Genomic DNA, 22,320 nt, shown 5'->3' on the forward strand with positions numbered 1-22,320 from the left:
TCCAGAGAGCTAAAGTCTCTTCTACCTTTCAGGGCTTTGCTTCCTTTCCCTTATGTCCTCATGAAGGATTGAGGCCCAGAGAGGGTTTGTGCCATGCCCAAGGTCACACAGGAACTGGGGCCTCAAACACAGTCTTTGGCCCCTAACTCAGGGGTCTCCCACTATCCAGTACTGTTTCTATTTCTCATGAGGTCCCTTTATCTCCCTAGGCCTTGCCACCAGTTGGGTCCGTCAGGTCTGGGGTGGTGGAGTTCTGGACCCCGAGGCTGGCTCCCCTGGAAGACAATGTCCCCTCCATGCATGGTGGCATGAAAGTTGGCCTGCGGGACCCTGTTTGTCTGTTGTTCACTATTTTTAGCTCCTGTGGGTTTCCTGTGGGGACCCAGTCCAGCTTCCAGAGCCTTTGTGTTGAAAGCCATGGGCAGTCAGTTGGCAATGGCCAAAGGAACCTGTGGACAGTTCTGTCATGCAGCCTGAAATACCAGGGCTCAAGGTCCAGCTCTGGGGAAGCAGGGTATAAGGGGTGAGGGTCCCCCCAGTCACAAAGCCCAGCTGGGATTAGGGCATCTTGGACTTAGCCTGGGCTGAGGGTGGGGGCTGGGCAGGCTAGGCCTATGACAACAGAGGCTGGGGCCTGCTGGGAACTGGCAGTCTCTGACCTTGTTGGCCCCAGGCCTGGCCCAGAATAGCTCTGGGGCTGGGCTGGGCTGGGTAAGACCTGTGTGTGCATAAGCATGTGTTTGTGTCCCAGAGCACTCCTGTACATGGCAGTGTATGTGTACGCTGCATTTGTCTCTGTGTGTGTCTGAGTGAGAGTTTCAGTGTTTGTTCCATGGAGCAGTATGGAAGACCATTTCTCTGGTTGCACATGGTCTGCACACGTGTGCCCATGTACGAAGCTGCCACCGGAGTTGTGCCACTTGGAAGCCCTGCCAGTGGGTTCAATAGTAGATATGCCTGGGTGGCACAAATAGATGTACACACCACCACATTCTGTGACTTATAGTGGAATCCTAAATGTGTGCAGAGGATGTGTGCTCATTGTGCTAAGATTGGGCAAGGCCCATTAATGGACTTACTATTTGGGTTGTTTCTGGTTTGCTATAGAATAAAGCTGCTATGAACATTCACTCAGATTTTTTATGGATGTATGCTTAACATTTCTCCTGGGATTCTACCCAGAAGCAGAATCGTTGGGTAATAAATAGTTTTAAGTGTATGTGTAACTTTGTAAGAAACTACCAAATTGGTTTTTAAAGTGCTTGTAACATTTTAGAACTAATAACTGAATTCAGCAAAGATCCAAGATACAAAATTAATTCACAGAAATCCATTGCATTCCTATATACTAACAATGGGTTAGCAGAAAGAGAAATCAGGAAAACAATTCCATTTACAATTGCATCACAAAAAATAAAATACCTAGGAGTAAACCTAACCTAGGAGGTAAAAGACCTATACTTGAAAACTACAACACATTCATGAGAGAAATTAAAGAAGACACCAATAAATGGAAATACACCCCATGCTCATTGATTGGAAGAATTAATATTGTCAAAATGGCCATCCTGCCTAAAGGAATCTACAGATTCAATGCAATCCCTATTAAAATACCAACAACATTCTTCAACAAACTGGAACAAATGTTCTAAAATTCATATGGAACCATATGAAAAGACCCCAAATAGTCAAAGCAATCCTGAGAAGGAAGAACAAAGGTTGGGGGTTTATGCTCCCTAACTTCAAGCTCTACTACAAAGCCACAGTAATCAAAACAACTTGGTACTGACACAAGAACAGACCCACAGATCAATGGAGCAGAGTAGAGAGTCCAGATATAAACCCACACACATATATTGCCAATTAATTTACCATAAAGGAGCCATGAATATACAATGGGGAAATGACAGCCTCTTCAACAACTGGTGTTGGCAAAACTGGACAGCTACATGAAAGAGAATGAAACTGGATTATGAAACTGGATTATTGTCTAACCCCATACACAAAAGTAAACTCAAAATGGATCAAAGATCTGAATGTAAGTCATGAAGCCATCAGACACATAGAAGAAAAAATAGGCAAAAATGTCTTGAATATAAACATGACCAACTTTTTCCTGAACACATCTCCCCAGCCAAGGGAAACAAAATAAAAAATGAACAAGTAGGACTACATCAAACTGAAAAGCTTTGCTACAGCAAAGGCCGCCATCAGTAGAACAAAAAGGCATCCTACAGTATGGGAGAATATATTCGTAAATGACTTATCCAATAAGAGGTCAACATCCAAAATATATAAAGAGCTCACATGCCTCAACATGCAAAAAACAAATAACCTGATTAAAAAATGGGCAGAGGAACTGAACAGACACTACTCCAAAGAAGAAATACTGATGTCCAAACAGGCACATTGAAAGGTGTTCTGTATTGCGAATATGGGTGGATATTGAAACCACAATATTCACGTAAACCTTCATAAGATTGTATGTCAATTAACTTTAAAAAAGTGTGTGTAACATTTTGCGTCAGGGAAATGTAAATTAAAACCGCAGTGAGATATCACCTCACACTGGTTAGGATGGCCAACGTCTAAAAGTCAAGAAGAAAAAAATGCTGGCGAGGATGCGGAGATTTCCACTGTTGGTGGGAATGTAAATTAGTTCAACCATTGTGGAAAGCAATATGGAGGTTCCTCAAAAACTAAAAATAGAAATACCATTTGACCTAGTAATTACACTCTTAGGAATTTACCCAAAGAAAACAAGATCCCTGATTCAAAAAGACATATGCACCCCTATGCTTATGGCAGCACTATTTACAGTAGCCAAGATAGGGAAGCACCATGTGTCCATCAGTAGATGAATGGATAAAGATATGGTACATATACACAATGGGATATTATTCATCCATAAGAAGAAAACAAATCCTACCATGTGCAACAACATGGATGAACCTAGAGGGTATTATGCTCTGTGAAATAAGCCACGTAGGGAAAGAAAAGTACCCAATGACTTCACTCATTTGTGGAGTGTAGAAACAAAACAAAAGTGAAGGAACATGAGGAGGCTCAAGATGGTGGCATGAGTAGGGCAGCAGAAATCTCCTCCCAAAACTATATATATTTTGAAAATACAGCAAATACAACTATTCCTAAAAGAGAGACCAGAACATACAGTACAAAAGCCATACTACATCCACATCTGCAAGAACTCAGCATCTCACAAAAAGGGTAAGATACAAAGCTGTGATCCGGCAGAATGTAAGCACTTCCCCCATCACAGCTCAGCGGCAGGAGGAAAAGAATCAGAGTGAGGAGGCAGTGGAAGCACACGACTGCTAAATAAAGAGCTGTGGTAATCTGCACTGGTAGCACAGACACACATTGCATGGTGTCCTGGACATTAGAAAAACAGAAAAGTAAAATCCAAGACAGAGACTGCAAGCAGGTCCCCACAGCCAGCTCCCCTGGGACAAAAGAAAAGTGGTGCTTTAAAAGTCTTAAAGGGATAAGGTTTTAATAGGTGGACAGAATTGTCCTGGCACACTCAGCCCACAGGCTGGGAATCTTAAGGAACTTCAGGCACCCTAATCTCCTGGGTGGCAGCACAGCACCAATGCCCCTCACGGTGATAAGCACCCTGCCATTCATTCCCCCCTGCCAACACTGCAGGCAAACTGGCTGACCTGCCATTGCTGTGGAAAAGCTGGGGAGCAAACCCACCCACAGCAACCACACAGAGTCTTCTCCCAGTGCACAGCTAACCATGCCAGACCTAGAGGCTCCCCCTGCATGCAGCTGCCTGGCACAGACAGAGGAAGTTGGCTCAAAGTCCAGAAGGCACAAAGGGGTGCATTATCGCAGGAGAATGCATGCCATGCACCTGTGATCCTGGGGAGTGCCCTAGGCCATGCAAGGGCTGCCCTGCTCATGGCACCTCAGGAGATTGATACAGAGACTTTTCCCTGTGTGCAGGTAACCAGCACAGGCAGCAGAGAAGGGCAAGGAAAACAGCAAGCAACAAAGGACTTTGTTCTCTGAGCTGACATATGTGCCACTTGCCAGCGATCACTTCTTTCACCATGTAAAGGCAGAAGAACCTGGTCCAGTCCAAAATTACTCAAACTCCAGAGACAGGCCTGCCAAGATAGATATAACCAATCTTCCCGAAAAAGAATTAAACATAAAACTGATAACCATGCTGCTGGAGCTGCAGAGAAATAAGCAAGAGCTAAGGGATGAAGTCTGGAGGGAGATAACGGAAACAAAACAATCAATGGAAGGACAAAAGACCAGACTGGATGAGGTGCAAGAGACTGTTAATGGAATAGAAATCAGAGAGTAGGAATACAGAGAAGCTGAAGCAGAGAGAGATAAAAGGATCTCTAGGAATGAAAGAATATTAAGAGAAATGTGTGACCAATCCAAATGGGACAATATTGGCATAACAGGGGTACCAGAAAAAGGGACAGAAAGTGCTTTGAAGAAATAATTGCTGAACATTTCCCCAAGCTGGGGAAGAAAATTGTCTCTCAGACCATGGAAACCCACAGATCTCCCAATACAAGGACCCAAGGAGGACAACACCAAGACATAAAATATTTAAAATGGCAAAGATCAAGGACAAGGACAAGGTATTAAAGGCAGCCAGAGAGAGAGAAAAGATCACCTACAAAGGAAAACCCATCAGGCTGTCATCAGACTTCTCAACAGAAACCTTACAGTCCAGAAGAGAATGGCATGATATATTTAATGCAATGAAACAGAAAGGCCTTGAACCAAGAATACTGTATCCAGAAAGATTATCATTTAAATTTGAAGAAGGGATTAAGCAATAAGCAAAAGTTGAGAGAATTTATGGCTCACAAACTACCTCTACAGTGTATTTTAAAGGGACTGTTCAAGATTAAAGTACTCCTAATGCTAAACACATGTCACCAGAGAAAATAAAATCATAGCAAATAAAGCAGACCAAGAAATACTAACTAAAGGCAAAAAATAAAATCACCTATCCACAAAAGCACTCAAGGGAAACACAAAAGAATACAGAATAGAACCCCTAACAAATGAAGAGTGGAGAAGGAAAAAAAGAAGGGAGAGAAATAAAGAATCATCAGACTGTTTATAATAGTGTAATAAGTGAGTTAAAGTTAGACAGTTAGATAGTAAAGAAGCTGCCCTTGAACCTTGCATAAACACATATCCAAAGCCTGCAATGGCAATAAGTACATATCTATTGATAATCACCCTAAATTTAAAAAGACTGAATGCACCAATCAAAAGGCACAAAGAAACAGAATGGATAAAAAAAGCAAGACCCATCTATATGCTGCTTACAAGAGACTCACCTCAAATCCAAAGACATACACAGACTAAAAGTGAAGGGATGGAAAAAGATATTTCATGCAAAAAATAGGGAGAAAAAAGCAGGTGTTGCAGTACTTGTATCAGACAAAATAGACTTCAAATCAAAGAAAGTCACAAGAGATATAGAAGGACATTACATAATGATAAAGGAGTCAGTCAAACAAGAGGATATAACCATTATAAATATATATTCACCCATTACAGAAGCACCAGTATATGTGAAACAAATACTAACAGAATTAAAGGAGGAAATTGAATGCAATGTATTCATTTTAGGAGACATCAACACACAACTCTTTCCAAGGACAGATCCCCCAGACAGAAAATAAGTAAGGACACAGAGGCACTGAACAACACACTAGAATATAGAAACTTAACAGATATCTACAGAACACTACACCCAAAAGAAGCAGGATACACTTTCTTCTCAAGTACACATGGAACATTTTCCAGAATAGACCACATAGTAGGCCACAAAAAGAGCCTCAGTAAATTCAAAAGATTGAAATTCTACCAACCAACTTCTAAGATCAAAAAGGTAATATAAAACCACAAATAAATTGTACAAAGAAAACAAAAAAGCTTACAAACACATGGGTGCTTAACAACATGCTCATAAATAATCAATGTATCAATGACCAAATTAAAACAGAGATCAAGCAATATGTGGAGACAAATGACAAAAAGAGCACAAAGCCCCAACTTCTGTGGGACACAGTGAAGGCAGTTCTAAGAGGAAAGTACATAGCACTCCAGGCCTATTTAAAGAAGGAAGAACAATCCCAAGTGAATAGTCTAAAGTCACAATTATTGAAATTGGAAAAGGAACAACAAATGAGGCCCAAAGTCAGCAGAAGGAGGGACATACTAAAGATCAGAGAAGAAAAAAATAAAATTGAGAAGAATAAAACAATAGAAAAAATCAACGAAACCAAGAGCTGGTTCTTTGAGAAAATAAACAAAATAGATAAACCCCTAGCCAGACTTATTAAGAGACAAAGAGAATCTACACACATAAACAGAATCAGAAGTGAGAAAGGAAAAATCACAACAGACACCACAAATACAAAGAATTATTAGAAAGGAAAAATCATGACAGACGCCAGAAATACAAAGAATTATTAGAGAATACTACGAAAATCTAATTGCTAACAAGCTGGATAACCTAGAAGAAATGGACAACTTTCTAGAAAAATGAAACCTTCCAAGGTGACCAACGAAGAAATGGAAAATCTAAACAGATGAATTACTACCAACAATGAAATCAAATCGGTAATCAAAAAACAACCCAAGAACAAAACTGCCGGGACCAGATGGATTCACTGCTGAATTTTATCAGACATTGAGAGAAGACATAATACCCATTCTCCTTAAAGTTTTCCAAAAATAGAAGAGGGAGGAATACTTCCAAACTCATTCTATGATGCCAGCATTAATCTAATACCAAAATGAGGCAAAAACACCACAAAAAAGAAAATTACAGTCCAATATCCCTGATGAACATAGATACAAAAATACTTAACAAAAATATTAGCAAACTGAATTCAAAAATACCTCAAGAGGATCATACACTATGATCAAGTGGCATTCATCTCAGGTATGCAAGGATGGTGCAACATTAGAAAATCCATCAACATCATCCACCACATCAACAAAAACCACATGATCATCTCCATAGATGCTGAAAAAGGATTAGACAAAATTCAACATGCATCCATGATAAAAACTCTGAAAGAAATGGGTATAGAGGGCAAGTACCTCAACATAGTAAAGGCCATATATGACAAACCCACAGCCAATATCATACTTAATGGCGAGAAGTGGAAAGCTTTTCACCTGAGATTGGGAACAAGACAGGGATGTCCACTCTCCCCACTATTATTCAAATAGTACTGGAGGTCCTGGCCACAGCAATCAGACAACACAAAGAAATAAAGGGTATCCAGATTGGTAAGGAAGAAGTCAAACTGTCACTATTTTCAGATGACATGATGTATATATTTTTTATTAAAAAATTTTTTTGGTATCATAAATCTACAATTACATAAGCAACATTACGGTTACTAGATTCCCCCCATTATGAAGTACCCACCACATGCCCCATTACAGTCACTGTCCATCAGCATAGTAAGATGCTATAGAATCACTACTTGTCTTCTCTGTTGTACAGGCTTCCCCAAGCCTCCCCAAAAATTATGTCTGCTAATGATAATGCCACTTTTTCCTCCTTCCCACCCATCCTCCCCAGTCCCTTTCCCTTTGATAACTGTTAGTCCATTCTTGGGTTCTATGAGTCTGCTGCTGTTTTTGTTCCTTCAGTTTTTTCTTTGTTCTTATACTCCACAGATGACTAAAATCATTCGATACTTCTTGTTCTCGGCCTGGCTTATTTCACTAAGCATAATACCCTCTAGCTCCATCCATGTTGTTGCAAATGGTAGGATTTGTTTTCTTCTTATGGCTGAGTAATATCCCATTGTGTATATGTACCACATCTTCTTTTCCATTGATCTACTGATGGACACTTAGGTTGCTTCCATTTCTTGGCTTTTGTAAATAGTGCTGCAATAAACATAGGGGTGCATATGTCTTTTTCAAATGGGGATGCTGCATTCTTTGGGTAAATTCCTAGGAGCAGAATACCGGGATCAAATGGTATTTCTATTTTTAGTTTTTGAGGAACCTCCATACTGCTTTCCACAATGGCTCAACTATTTTATGTTCCCACCAGCAGTGTAAGAGAGTTCCCCTTTCTCCACATCTGCAGCAACATTTGTTGTTGTTTGTCTTTTGGATGGTGGCCATCCTAACTGGTGTGAGGTGATATCTCTTTGTGGTTTTAATTTGCATTTCTCTAATGATTAGCAATATGGAGCATCTTCTCATGTGCCTATTGGCCATCTGGATTTCTTCTTTGGAGAACTGTCTGTTCAGCTCCTCTGCACATTTTTTAATTGGCTTATTTGCTTTTTGTTTGTTGAGGTTCATGAGCTCTTTGTATATTTTGTATGTCAACCCTTTATCGGATCTGTCATTTATGAATATATTCTCCCATGCTGTAGGATCTCTTTTTGTTGTATTGATGGTGTCCTTTGCTGTACAGAAGCTTTTAAGCTTGATATAGTCCCACTTGTTCATTTTTGCTTTTGTTTCCCTTGCCCGGGGAGATACGTTCATTAAGAATTGCTCATGTTTATGTCCAGGAGCTTTTTGCCTATGTTTTTTTCTAAGAGTTTTATGGTTTCATGACTTACATTTAGGTCTTTGATCCATTTTGAGTTTACTTTTGTGTATGGGGTCAGGCAGTAATCCAGTTTCATTCTCTTACATGTAGCTGTCCAGTTTTGCCAACACCACCTATTAAAAAGGCTGTCATTTCCCCATTGTATGTCCATGGCTCCTTTATCATTTATTAATTGACCATATATGCTTGGGTTTATATCGAGGCTCTCTAGTCTGTTCCATTGGTCTATTGGTCTGTTCTTGTGCCATTACCAAATTGTCTTGATTACTGTGGCTTTGTAGTAGAGCTTGAAGTCAGTGAGCGTAATTCCCCCTGCTTTATTCTTCCTTCTCAGGATTACTTTGGCTATTCACGGTCTTTTGTCATTCCATATGAATTCTGGAACTATTTGCTCTAATTCATTGAAGAATGCTGTAAGTATTTTGATATGGATTGCTTTGAATCTATAGATTGCTTTAGGCAGCATGGACATTTTGACAATATTAATTCTTCCTAGCCAAGAGCGTGGGATGAATTTCCATTTATTAGTGTCCTCTTTAATTTCTCTTAATAGTGTCTTGTAGTTTTCAGGCTGTAGGTCTTTCACTACCTTGGTTACGTTTATTCCTAGGTATTTTATTCTTTTGGATGCAATTGTGAATGGAATTGTTTTCCTGATTTCTCTTTCTGCTAGTTCATCATTAGTGTATAGGAATGCAACAGATTTCTGTGTATTAATTTTGTATCGAGCAACTTTGCTGAATTCAGATATTAAATCTAATTGTTTTGGAGTGGGTTCTTCAGAGATTTTTATGTACAATATCATGTCATCTGCAAACAGGGACAGTTTGACTTCTTCCTTACTAGAATGGATGCCTTTTATTCTTTTGTGTTGTCTGATTGCTGTGGCTTGAACGTCCAGTACTATGTTTAATAAAAGTGGGGAGAGTGGGCATCCCTGTCTTGTTGCTGATCTTAGATGAAAAGTTTCAGCTTCTTGCTGTTAAATATGATGTTGGCTGTGAGTTTGATATATATGGCCTTTATTATGTTTATGTACTTACCCTCTATACCCATTTCTTTCAGAGTTTTTATCATGGATGCATGTTGAATTTTGTCAAATACCTTTTCAGCATCTATGGAGAAGGTCATGTGATTTTTGTCATTTATGTTGATGTGGTGGACGATGTTGATGGATTTTCTAATGTTGCACCATCCTTGCATCCCTGAAATGAATCTCACTTGATGTGTTTTTGAATTCGGTTTGCTAATATTTTGTTGAGTATTTTTGCATCTATGTTCATCAGGGATATTGGTCTGTAATTTTCTTTTCTTGTGGTGTCTTTGCCTGGTTTGATATTAGAGTGATACTGGCTTCAAAGAATGAGTTTGGCAGTATTCCTTCCTCTTCTATTTTTGGAAAACTTTAAGGAGAATGGGTATTATGTCTTCTCTCAATGTCTGATAAAATTCAGCGGTGAATCCATCTGGTCCTGGCAGTTTTGTTCTTGGGTTGTTTTTTGATTACCGATTTGATTTCATTGTTGGTAGTAATTCATCTGTTTAGATTTTCCATTTCTTCGTTGGTCACCTTGGAAGGTTTCATTTTTCTAGAAAGTTGTCCATTTCTTCTAGGTTATCCAGCTTGTTAGCAATTAGATTTTCGTAGTATTCTCTAATAATTCTTTGTATTTCTGGCGTCTGTCATGATTTTTCCTTTCTAATAATTCTTTGTATTTGTGGTGTCTGTTGTGATTTTTCCTTTCTCACTTCTGATTCTGTTTATGTGTGTAGATTCTCTTTGTCTCTTAATAAGTCTGGCTAGGGGTTTATCTATTTTGTTTATTTTCTCAAAGAACCAGCTCTTGGTTTCGTTGATTTTTTCTATTGTTTTATTCTTCTCAATTTTATTTTTTTCTTCTCTGATCTTTAGTATGTCCCTCCTTCTGCTGACTTTGGGCCTCATTTGTTGTTCCTTTTCCAATTTCAATAATTGTGACTTTAGACTATTCACTTGGGATTGTTCTTCCTTCTTTAAATAGGCCTGGAGTGCTATGTACTTTCCTCTTAGAACTGCCTTCACTGTGTCCCACAGAAGTTGGGGCTTTGTGCTCTTTTTGTCATTTGTCTCCACATATTGCTTGATCTCTGTTTTAATTTGGTCATTGATACATTGATTATTTATGAGCATGTTGTTAAGCACCCATGTGTTTGTAAGCTTTTTTGTTTTCTTTGTACAATTTATTTGTGGTTTTATATTACCTTTTTGATCTTAGAAGTTGGTTGGTAGAATTTCAATCTTTTGAATTTACTGAGGCTCTTTTTGTGACCTACTATGTGGTCTATTCTGGAAAATGTTCCATGTGTACTTGAGAAGAAAGTGTATCCTGCTTCTTTTGGGTGTAGTGTTCTGTAGATATCTGTTAAGTTTCTATATTCTAGTGTGTTGTTCAGTGCCTCTGTGTCCTTACTTATTTTCTGTCTGGGGGATCTGTCCTTGGAAAGAGTTGTGTGTTGATGTCTCCTAAAATGAATACATTGCATTCAATTTCCTCCTTTAATTCTGTTAGTATTTGTTTCACATATACTGGTGCTTCTGTAATGGGTGAATATATATTTATAATGGTTATATCCTCTTGTTTGACTGACTCCTTTATCATTATGTAATGTCCTTCTATATCTCTTGTGACTTTCTTTGATTTGAAGTCTATTTTGTCTGATACAAGTACTGCAACACCTGCTTTTTTCTCCCTATTTTTTGCATGAAATATCTTTTTCCATCCTTTCACTTTTAGTCTGTGTATGTCTTTGGGTTTGAGGTGAGTCTCTTGTAAGCAGCATATAGATGGGTCTTGCTTTTTTTATCCATTCTGTTTCTTTGTGCCTTTTGATTGGTGCATTCAGTCTTTTTAAATTTAGGGTGATTATCAATAGATATGTACTTATTGCCATTGCAGGCTTTGGATTGGTTGTTACCAAAGGTTGAAGGGTAGGTTCTTTAATATCTAACTGTGTAACTTAACTTACTTGTTACACGATTATAAACACAGTCTCATGATTCTTTATTTCTCTCCCTTCTTTTTCTTCCTCCTCCACTCTTTATATCTTAGGTGTTTTATTCTGTACTCTTTTGTCTTTCCTTTGACTGATTTTGTGTATAGCTGACTTAAGTTTGCCTTTAGTTAGTATTTGTTTGTTCTACTTTCTTTGTTGTGGTTTTATTTTCTCTGGTGACATGTGTTTAGCCTTAGGAGTACTTCCATCTAGAGCACTCCCTTTAAAATACACTGTATAGATGGTTTGTGGAAGGTAAGTTGCCTGAACTTTTGCTTAGTTGGAATTATTTAGTTCCTCCTTCAAATTTAAACTCACTGGGTATAGTATTATTGGTTCGAGGCCCTTCTGTTTCATTGCATGGAATATATGATGCCATTCTCTTCTGGCCTGTAAAGTTTTTGCTGAGAAGTCTGATGATAGCCTAATGGATTTTCCTTTGTATCTGATCTTTTTTCTCTCTCTGGCTGCTTTTAGTACTCTGTCCTTGTCTTTGATCTTTGCCATTTTAATTATTATATGTCTTGATGTTGTCCTCCTTGGGTCCTTGTGTTGGGAAATCCATGGGCTTCCATCGTCTGAGAGACTATTTCCTTTCCCAACGTTGGGAAGTTTTCAGCAATTATTTCTTCAAAGGCACCTTCTATTCCTTTTTCTCTCTTCTTCTTCTTCTGGTACCCCTATTGTGCAAATATTTTTCCATTTTGATTGATCACACAGTTCTCTTAATATTCTTTCATACCTAGAGATCCTTTTATATCTCTCTGCCTCAGCTTCTCTCTTAGTGTTCTCTAATTTCTATTTAACAGTCTCTTCCACCTCATCCAGTCTTCTCTTAAATCATTACATTGTTTGCTTCATTTCTGTTATGTCCCTCCGAACCTCTTCCCTTAGCTCTTGCATATTTCTCTGTAGATCCTTCAGCATGGTTATGACTTTTATTTTGCTTTCTTTTTCAGGAAGATTGGTGATTTCAGTCTCCCCATGCCCTCTCTCAGTTGTTTGAGGGATTTTGGACTGAACAAGGTTCTTTTACTTTTTCACGGCCATGGAAGTGATCACCGGCAATTGGAGCATGTGTCAGCTAGGCAAACGAAGTCCCTTCCTTCTTGCTGGTCACCTTGGCCTTCTCTGCTGCTTCTCCCAATCAACTGCACACAGGGAGCAGCCTCTGGGTTAATCCCATGAGATACCATGGGCGGGGCATTCCTCAGGATTGCCTAGGGCACTAGCAGTTGTTGCAGGTGATCAACACATGCTTGCTACAAGAACAGAGCTCCTGCATGCTTTCTGAACTCCATGCATGTTCCTCTGTGTTGGTTGAGAGCAGGGGGCATCCTCTGGGTTGATCCCCTGAGCTGCTGTGCCCTGGGCAGCCTTTGTGATGGCCTAGTACACTGGCATTGGTTGCAGGCAATCTGCACGTTTGCTGCAAGAACAGAGCTCGTACATGCTTTCTGGACTCCATGCAGCTTCCCCTGTCTGTGCCAGTTGGCCGAGTGCAGGGGGCAGTCTCTGGGATGATCCCCCTGAGCTGCCATGGGTGGGGCAGCCCTCGGGATGGCCTAGGGCACTGGTGATAGTTGCAAGCAATCAGCATGTGTCCGCTGGGAGAATAAAGCCCCTTTGTGCCTTCTGGACTCTGCACCTGTCTCCGCTGTCTGTGTCAGTCAACTCCAGGCAGAGAGCATGCCCCTCTGGGTCTGACCCCATTAGCTGCACACTGGAAGAAGCCTCTGTGTGGTTGCTGTGGGCGGAGTAGCTCCCCGGTTGCTCCACAGCAATGGCACATCAACCTGTTCACTTGCGGTGCAGGCAGGAGGGGAATGAACAGCAAGCTGCTTATTACTGTGAGGGGCTTTGGTGCTGCATTGCCGCCCAGGGTATTAGGGTGCCTAAAGTTCTGGACATTTAGCAGTCCTGTACTTCCACTCCCTCCCCACTCTGATTCTCTTCCTCCCGCGAGTGAGCTAGGGTCTGGGGAGTGCTCAGGTCCTGCCACATCGCAGCTTCATATCTTACCCTTTTTGTGAGATATTGAGTTGTCACAGATGTAGATGTAGCCTGGCTCATGTACTGTATCTTCTGGTCACTGTTTTAGGAGTAGTTGTATTCACTATATTTTCAAAGTATGTATGGTTTTGGCAGGATATTTCCACCACCCTACTCATGCCGCCATCTTGAGAATCTCTATTATATAATTTTTAATGAACTACTACCTTGTGTTTTTATTAGTCGCACTTATTCATTGATTGCTATTTTTTATATTCATTTTATTATCATTAATCTACAATTACATGAAGAACATTATGGTTCCTAGACTCCCCCCTTCACCAAGTACCCCCAACAAAACCCATTGCAGTCACTGTCTATCAGTGTAGTAAGATGCTGTAGACTCACTACTTGTCTTCCCTGTGTTGCACATCCCTCCCTATGCCCCCCCACATTATACATGCTAATCGTAAGGCCCCCTTTCTTTTTCCCTGCCCTTATCCCTCCCTTCCCACCCCTCCTGCCCAGTCCCTTTCCCTTTGGTAACTGATAGTCCATTCTTGGGTTCTGTGATTCTGCTGCTGTTTTGTTCCTTCAGTTTTTCTTTGTTCTTATACTCCACATATGAGTGAAATCATTTGGTACTTGTCTTTCTCCACCTGGCTTATGTCACCGAACATAATGCCCTCTAGCTCCATCCATGTTGTTGCAAATGGTAGGATCTGTTTTTTCCTTATGGCTGAGTAATATTCCATTGTGTATATGTACACATCTTCTTTATCCATTCATCTACTGATGGACATTTAGGTTGCTTCCATTTCTTGGCTATGGTAAATAGTGCTGTGATAAACATAGGGGTGCACCTGTCTTTTTCAAACTGGAGTGCTGCATTCTTAGGGTAAATTCCTAGAAGTGGAATTCCTGGGTCAAATAGTATTTCTATTTTGATCTTTTTGAGGAACCTCCATACTGCTTTCCACAATGGTTGAACTAATTTGCATTCCCACCAGCAGTGTAGGAGGGTTCCCCTTTCTCTGCAACCTCACCAACATTTGTTGTTGTTTGTCTTTTGGATGGTGGCCATCCTTACTGGTGTGAGGTGATATCTCATTGTGGTTTTAATTTGCATTTTTCTGATGACAAGCGATGCAGAGCATCTTTTCATGTGTCTGTTGGCCATCTGAATTTCTTCTTTGGAGAACTGTCTGTTCAGCTCTTCTGCCCATATTTTAATTGGATTATCTGCTTTTTGTTTGTTGAGGTATGTGAGCTCTTTATATATTTTGGATGTCAGCCCTTTATTGGATCTGTCATTTATTCTCCTATACTGTAGGGTATCTTTTTGTTCTATTGATGGTGTCCTTTGCTGTACAGAAGCTTTTCAGCTTGATGTAGTCCCACTTGTTCATTTATGCTTTTGTTTCCCTTGCCCAGGGAGATATGTTCATGAAGAAGTCACTCATATTTATGTCCAAGAGCTTTTTGCCTGTTTTTTTTCTGAGAGTATTATGGTTTCATGACTTACATTCAGGTGTTTGATCCATTTCGAATTTACTTTGTGTATGGGGTTAGACAATGATCCAGTTTCATTCTCTTACATGTAGCTGTCCAGTTTTGCCAGCACAATCTGTTAAAGATACTGTCATTTCCCCATTGTATGTCCATGGCTCCTTTATCATCTAATAATTGACCATAAATGTTTGGATTAATATCTGGAGTCTCTATTCTGCTCCACTGGTCTGTGGGTGTTTTCCTGTGACGGTACCAAACTATTTTGATTACTGTGGCTGTGTAGTAGAGCTTGAACTTGGGGAGCAAGATCCCCCCAGCTTTTTCTTCCTTCTCAGTATTGCTTTGGTTATTCGGGATCTTTGGTGTTACCATATGAATTTTTGAACTATTTGTTCCAGTTCATTGAAGAATGTTGTTGGTAATTTGATAGGGATTGCATCAAATCAGTATATTGCTTTGGGCAAGATGGCCTTTTGAAGATATTAATTCTTCCTAGCCATGAGCATGGGTTGAGTTTCCATTTGTTAGTGTCCTCTTTAATTTCTCTTAAGAGTGTCTGATAGTTTTCAGGGTATAGGTCTTCACTTCCTTGGTAAGGTTTATTCCTAAGTATTTTATTCTTTTTGATGCAATTGTGAATTGAATTATTTTCCTGATTTCTCTTTCTATTAGTTCATTGTTACTGTATAGGAAATCCACAGCTTTCTGTGTGTTAATTTTGTGTCCTGCAACTTTGCTGTATTCTGATATCATTTCTAGTAGTTTTGGAGTGGAGTCTTTAGGGTTTTTTATGTACAGTATCATATCATCTGCAAATAGTGACAGTTTAACTTCTTATCTACCAATTTGGATTGCTTGTATTTCTTTGTTTTGTCTAGTTGCCGTGGCTAGGACCTCCAGTACTATGGTGAATAACAGTGTGAAGAGTGGGCATCCCTGTCTTGTTCCCGATCTCAGAGGAAAAGCTTTTAGCCTCTCGCTGTTCAGTATGATGTTGGCTGAAGGGTTATCATATATGGCCTTTATTATGTTGAGGAACCTGCCCTCTATACCCATTTTGTTGAGAGTTTTTATCATGAAAGGATGTTGAATTGTGTCGAATGCTTTTTCAGCATCTATGGAGATGATCATGTGTTTTTGTCCTTCTTTTTGTTTATGTGGTGGATGATGTTGATGGATTTTTGGGTGTTCTACCATCCTTGCATCCCTGGGGTGAATCCATCTTGGTCATGGTGTATGATACATTTGATGTATTTTTGAACTTGGTTTGCTACTATTTTGTTGAGTATTTTTGCATCTATGTTCATCAGGGATATTGGTCTATACTTTTTTTTTTTTTTGGTGGGGTCTTTGCCTGGTTTTGGTATTAGGGTGATGTTAGTTTCATAGAATGAGTTTGGGAGTATTCCCTCCTCTTTTAATTTTTGTAAAACTTTAAGGTGAATGGGTATTATATCTTCTCTGTATGTCTGATAAAATTCCGAGGTGAATCCATCTGTCCTGGGGGTTTTGTTTTTCGGTAGTTTTTTGATTACCACTTCAATTTCTTTGCTGGTAATTGGTTTGCTTATATTTTGTGTTTCTTCCTTGGTCAGTCTTGGAAGGTTGTATTTTTCTAGGAAGTTGTCCATTTCTACTAGGTTTTCCAGCTTCTTAGCATATATGTTTTCATAGTACTCTCTAATAATTCTTTGTATTTCTGTTGAGTCCGTCATGATGTTTTCTTTCTCATTTCTGATTCTGTTGATGTGTGTTGATTCTCTTTTCCTCTTAATAATTCTGGCTAGAGGCTTATCTATTTTGTTTATTTTCTCAAAAAACCAGCTCTTGATTTCATTGATTTTTTTCTATTGTTTTATTCTTCTCAATTTTATTTATTTCTTCTCTGATCTTTATTATGCCTCTCCTTCTGTTGACTTTAGGCCTCATTTGTTCTTCTTTTTCCGATTTTGATAATTGTGACATTAGACTATTCATTTGGGTCTGTTCTTGCTTCCTCAAATATGCCTGGATTGCTATATACTTTCCTCTTAAGACTGCTTTCACTCCATCCCACGGAAGTTGGGGCTATGTGTTGCTGTTGTCATTTATTTCCACATATTGCTGGATCTCCATTTTAATTTGGTCATTGATCCATTCACTAGGAGCGTGTTGTTAAGCCTCCATGTGTTTGTGAGCCTCTTTGCTTTCTTTTTACAATTTACGTCTAGTTTTATACCTTTGTGGTCTGAAAAGTTGGTTGGTAGAATTTCATTCTTTTGAATTTACTGAGGCTCTTTTTGTGGCCTAGTATGTGGTCTATTCTGGAGAATGTTCCATGTCCACTTGAGAAGAATGTGTATCCTGTTGCTTCTGGGTGTGGAGTTCTATAGATGTCTATTAGGTCCTTCTGTTCTAGTGTGTTGTTCAGTGCCTCTGTGTCCTTACTTATTTTCTGTCTGGTGGCTCTGTCTTTTGGAGTGAATGATGTGTTGAAGTCTCCTTAAATGAATGCATTGCATTCTATTTTCTCCTTTAGTTCTGTTAGTATTTGTTTCACATATGCTGGTGCTCCTGTGTTGGTGCATATATATTTATAATGTTATAACCTCTTGTTGGACTAAGCCCTTTATCATTATGTAATGTCCTTCTTTATCTCTTATTACTTTCATTGTTTTGAAGTCTGTTTTGTCTGATACTAGTACTGCAACAACTGTTTTTTTCTCCCTATTGTTTGCATCAAATATCTTTTCCATCCCTTGACTTTTAGTCTGTGCATGTCTTTGGGTTTGAGGTGAGTCTCTTGTAAGCAGCGTATAAATGGGTCTTGTTTTTTTTATCCATTCAGTGACTCTATGTCTTTTGATTGGTGCATTCAGTCCATTTACATTAGGGTGATTATCGATAGGTATGTACTTATCACCATTTCAGGCTTCAGATTTGTGGTCACCAAAGGTTCCAGGTCACTTTCCTTACTATCTAAGAGTCTAATTTAACTCACTTAGTATGCTGTTACAAACACAACCTAAAGGTTCTTTTCTATTTCTCCTCCTTTTTCTTCCTCCTTCATTCTTCGTGTATTACGTATCAAATCCTGTACTTTTTGTCTATCCCTTGATTGACTTTGAGGGTAGTTAATTTTCTTTTGCATTTGCTTCGTAACTAGCTGTTCTATTTTCTTCACTGTGGTTTTGTTACCTCTGGTGACAGCTATTCAACCTTAGGAACACTTCCATCTATAGCAGTCCCTCCAAAATAGCCTGTAGAGATGGTTTGTGGGAGGTAAATTCTCTCAGCTTTTGCTTATCTGGAAATTGTTTAATCCCTCCTTCTAATTTCAATGATAATCTTGCTGGATAAAGTAATCTTCATTCCAGGCCCTTCTGCTTCATGGCATTAAATACAGCATGCCACCCACTTCTGGCCTGTAAGGTTTCTGCTCAGAGGTCTGATGTTAGCCTGATGGGCTTCCCTTTATATGTGATCTTATTTCTGCCTCTGGTTGCTTTTAGCACTCTTTCCTTATCCTTGATCTTTCCCATTTTAATTACTATGTGTCTTGGTGCTGTCTTCCTTGGGTCCCTTGTGTAGGGGGATCTGTGTATCTCCATGTCCTGAGAGACTATCTCCTTCCCCAGATTGGGGAAGTTTTCAGCAATGTCTTCCTCAATGACACTTTCTATCCCTCTCTCTCTCTCTCTCTCTTCTTCTTCTTCTGGTATCCCTATAATGCGAATATTGTTCCACTTGGATTGGTCACACAGCTCTCTCAATATTCTTTCATTCTTAGAGATCCTCTTTTCTCTCTGTGCCTCAGCTCCTTTGTATTCCTCTTCTCTAGTTTCTATTTCATTTATTGTCTCCTCCACCATATCCAACCTGCTTTTAATACCCTCCATCATGCTCTTCAATGATTGGATCTCTGACCTGAATTCATTCCTGAGTTCTTGGATGTCTTTCCTCACCTCCTTTAGGATGTTGATGATTTTTATTTTGAACTCCCTTTCAGGAAGAGTCATGAGGTCCATATCATTTAAATCTTTCTTGGGAGTTGTGTTAATAATTTTACTCTGGACAAGGTTCCTTTGGCATTTCATGTTTGTATATGGCACCCTCTCGTGTCCAGAAGCTCTATTCTGGAGCTGCTCAGCCCCTGAAGCAATGTTGGGGGTCGCAGGGGAGCAGTACTGGTGCCTGGGGGGAGGAAAGAGCTGTTCCCCACCTCCCAGCTGCTGTGCCTGTCTCCACTGCCTGAGCCAGTGGGCTGGGCACACAGGTATAAGTTTTTGTCCCAGAGCAGCCAGATATGGATCCCTGCTTTCCACAAGCAGCCAGAATCACAGTCTCCCCAGGAACTCTGGCTGTATTAGCTTTCCAGCCTGGTAGTCATGCAAGTCTCACAAAAGCACCATGAAATGTAGGTTTGTGCTCCCAGTGCAGGACCCCGGAGCTTGGTATTCAGCAGTCCCAGGTCTTCCACTCCATCCCTGCTCCATTTCTCTTCCTCCCACTGGTGAGCTGGTGTGGGGGAAGGGCTCAGGTCCTGCCAGGTCATGGTCTGGTACATTACCCCATCATTGAGGTCTGCTGTTTTCTCCAGGTGTGTGCAGTCTGATGCTGTCCTCTTTCCTGTTTCTCTCTCAGGATTAGTTACGCCACTTAAATTTTCTAATTGTATCCAGTTTTAGGAGGAAGCTCTGTCTCTCCTCTCTCACCACCATCTTTAATCCAATCCCATTGATTATTATTTGACTTTTCCTTTTTTGTATTCTGTGTGTTTTTAGGCTCACCTTGCCAATTGGAAACAGAAATTAGAGTCTGGGCCTGTCAAGCCAGTCAGAAATTCAGCGTCTGAGCAGTAAGCTGGAGCAGGTGCATGATACTATCTGTGCCAATGAGTTGGAGATAGAGTGCCTCACCATGAGGGTCAGTGACTTGGTTGGAACTAATATGACTGTTATGCAGGAACAGTGGCAAAAAGAAAAATTGAGGGAATCTGAAAAACTTTAAGAGGTGTGTTTTAAAATTACCTAATTGGGGAAATGTGTGTATGTGTGTTTTAAGAGAGAATAATTAACCTAGAACTACGTTCTAAACCTAAAAAGAAATGTTTTTTTCCCTACTCTATAGCCAATGGATCACCTATTGATAGCCTTATTAATTTTGTGCCTGTTAAGTAATTAACAGTCTGAATCCCTGGTTTCCTTTCCTTGTGAAGAAGATTATGATAACATCTGACCTTTTCTGAGTATTTTGCAGGTTTTTCAGGAAGAAAAGAGAAAATTGAAGTCAGCTCTTCAGTCACCAGAAAATTTCATTCATGAGACAAGAGTACAAATAGAAATGCTTTAAGCAAAATCAAAGGCAACAGACTCTCAGCACATAGTAGAGGCCATAAGGTATGCTTAATCTTAACCACTCGGTAGTTTGTCATTAAACACCATTTTTAATATTGTGTATTCATAATTTTGGTTTTGATCATATTATGGATTTTCTTACTCAGTTTTAATTTCTGGATTAAACTTGTATAGTGTTACACAATTTTGTGTGGTTAGTATTTTTCTGCATCCAGTTTGGGTCCCGGAGGCCCTAATGCTTAGAAATTTAGAAACCCCTTGGTCATTCTGTACCCTTGGTGAAACTCCAAGTCTGAAAGGAAGTAGTCCAGGTCTCCTGGAAGGCCTCCCTTTCTTGGTATAATAGGCCATGATTATGAGCTGCTTGTTGTCAGTATCATCAGTAAGCCCGCTATTGAGGTAGCCCTTTTAGAAAGATTCAGAAAACTAGTTTTATTTCTATATATGAATTAATGTGATTGGGGTTGTAGTAGAAAGTAACAAGGAGCTGTGCTCCTTTTGCTTAATTTAAGTCTAGTGCACATTTCTTTCTGTGCTTGAACCCTCTTGTAATCTTTCAGTTTCTTTGACTCAAGGTATCGAATGTCAACAAAGTGATATTTGTAATTCTGTCTTTTTCCATTGAAAAACAGTTGCAAATCCCAACCCCAGTTGCAAAAGGAGTTTTGAGAAGCATCATCTCTTATCTCTTCACTCCCCCAGTGTTCTTTTTGTAAAGCAGGAAGAGTTTGAAAGAGTTTCATTACCAAAAACAGTTGACAAATATGAACTGGTTGTGCTTTTTTTCTTTTTCTGCACAGTTAAAAGGCTTTTAACAGTCCTCTTATGTCATTCCGTAGGTCACTGGAGGAGCCTCCGGCAGAAAGGAGGTACACCTGCCAAGGGCAGGAGGAGTCAGACAATGTGGTTTCCCAGCTGGATTTGACCCACAGTAGTGAAGAGTTTCTGCAAGTAGAGGTGACTCACCTGGAAGGCAGGTAGTCAGTGAACATACTCATTTCAAAAATGTTCAAGTTGTAATATCAGTTTTGATTATCATATTGATAAAGTAAACTAATACAATTGAGTGAACAAACAGGATTTTTTCTCTAGCTTCCACAAATGGCCAAATTTTTTATTTCATTGAGAAAATAGAAGCGATTAAAGTAGAACCTCCTAATCCTTCTACCACCAAATCTACCAGTTTGCCTGCATTGTGCCTATAATATATTAGAGTGGATGAATTGATGGATGTCATGTCTGTGCTCTAAGACCCCATTTTTGTACTGTTCCTAGTTTGTGCTTTTCTCTTTTACACTATCAAGTTCTTCCTCTCTCCACTGGTATAAAATATGCTTTAACAGTCCCCATATTGGGAAAAGAATTAAAACTTTCTAACCTTATATCTTCCTCATGTTACTTCCATATTTCTTTGCTTCTCTTCAAAACCATATTCTTCAAAAAGTTGCCTATACTGCCGGTATTTCTTCACATTTCACCTGTGCGGAATGTCTTCAGTTAGGCTTTCCCATCTACTAGCCACCATATTGGATCGGCCCTCGGGGAGGTGGACATGTGCTGCTCCATCTGACATGCTGTTGATAGCTCTTTGGGGTTAGTTGTACCCTGACTTATGCCATACCATGCACAGCTCACTTCTGTCATCATCATATGTGGGAACTCATTTTGTTTATCATACGTGTAAACTTTTTTGATGGGGAAAAGTTTGATATTTTGTTTTGAACATGATTCACAATCATTTGTGCACTAACATTTTCTGTGAATGATAAAAATATATAAACTTGCTAGCCTTTAGGCGACCAACAACAAAAAAATTGACATAATCTTCTACGTTTAAGT

The 22,320-nt window shown here is 39.6% G+C and overlaps 1 protein-coding gene across 1 annotated transcript in view; it reads left to right on the forward strand.

Annotated features, from left to right (window-relative positions):
* CEP63 (centrosomal protein 63) overlaps positions 1-22,320 on the forward strand; it is a 32,800-nt gene that overhangs the window by 2,449 nt on the left and 8,031 nt on the right. The window contains 3 exon segments of the mRNA XM_073232417.1: positions 19,909-20,137; positions 20,384-20,523; positions 21,321-21,458. Coding sequence (XP_073088518.1) covers positions 20,045-20,137; positions 20,384-20,523; positions 21,321-21,458 — 371 coding nt within the window. The 5' untranslated portion in view covers positions 19,909-20,044.

This window comes from Manis javanica, chromosome 3 (genome assembly GCF_040802235.1).
Source record: "Manis javanica isolate MJ-LG chromosome 3, MJ_LKY, whole genome shotgun sequence".
NCBI lineage: Eukaryota > Metazoa > Chordata > Mammalia > Pholidota > Manidae > Manis > Manis javanica.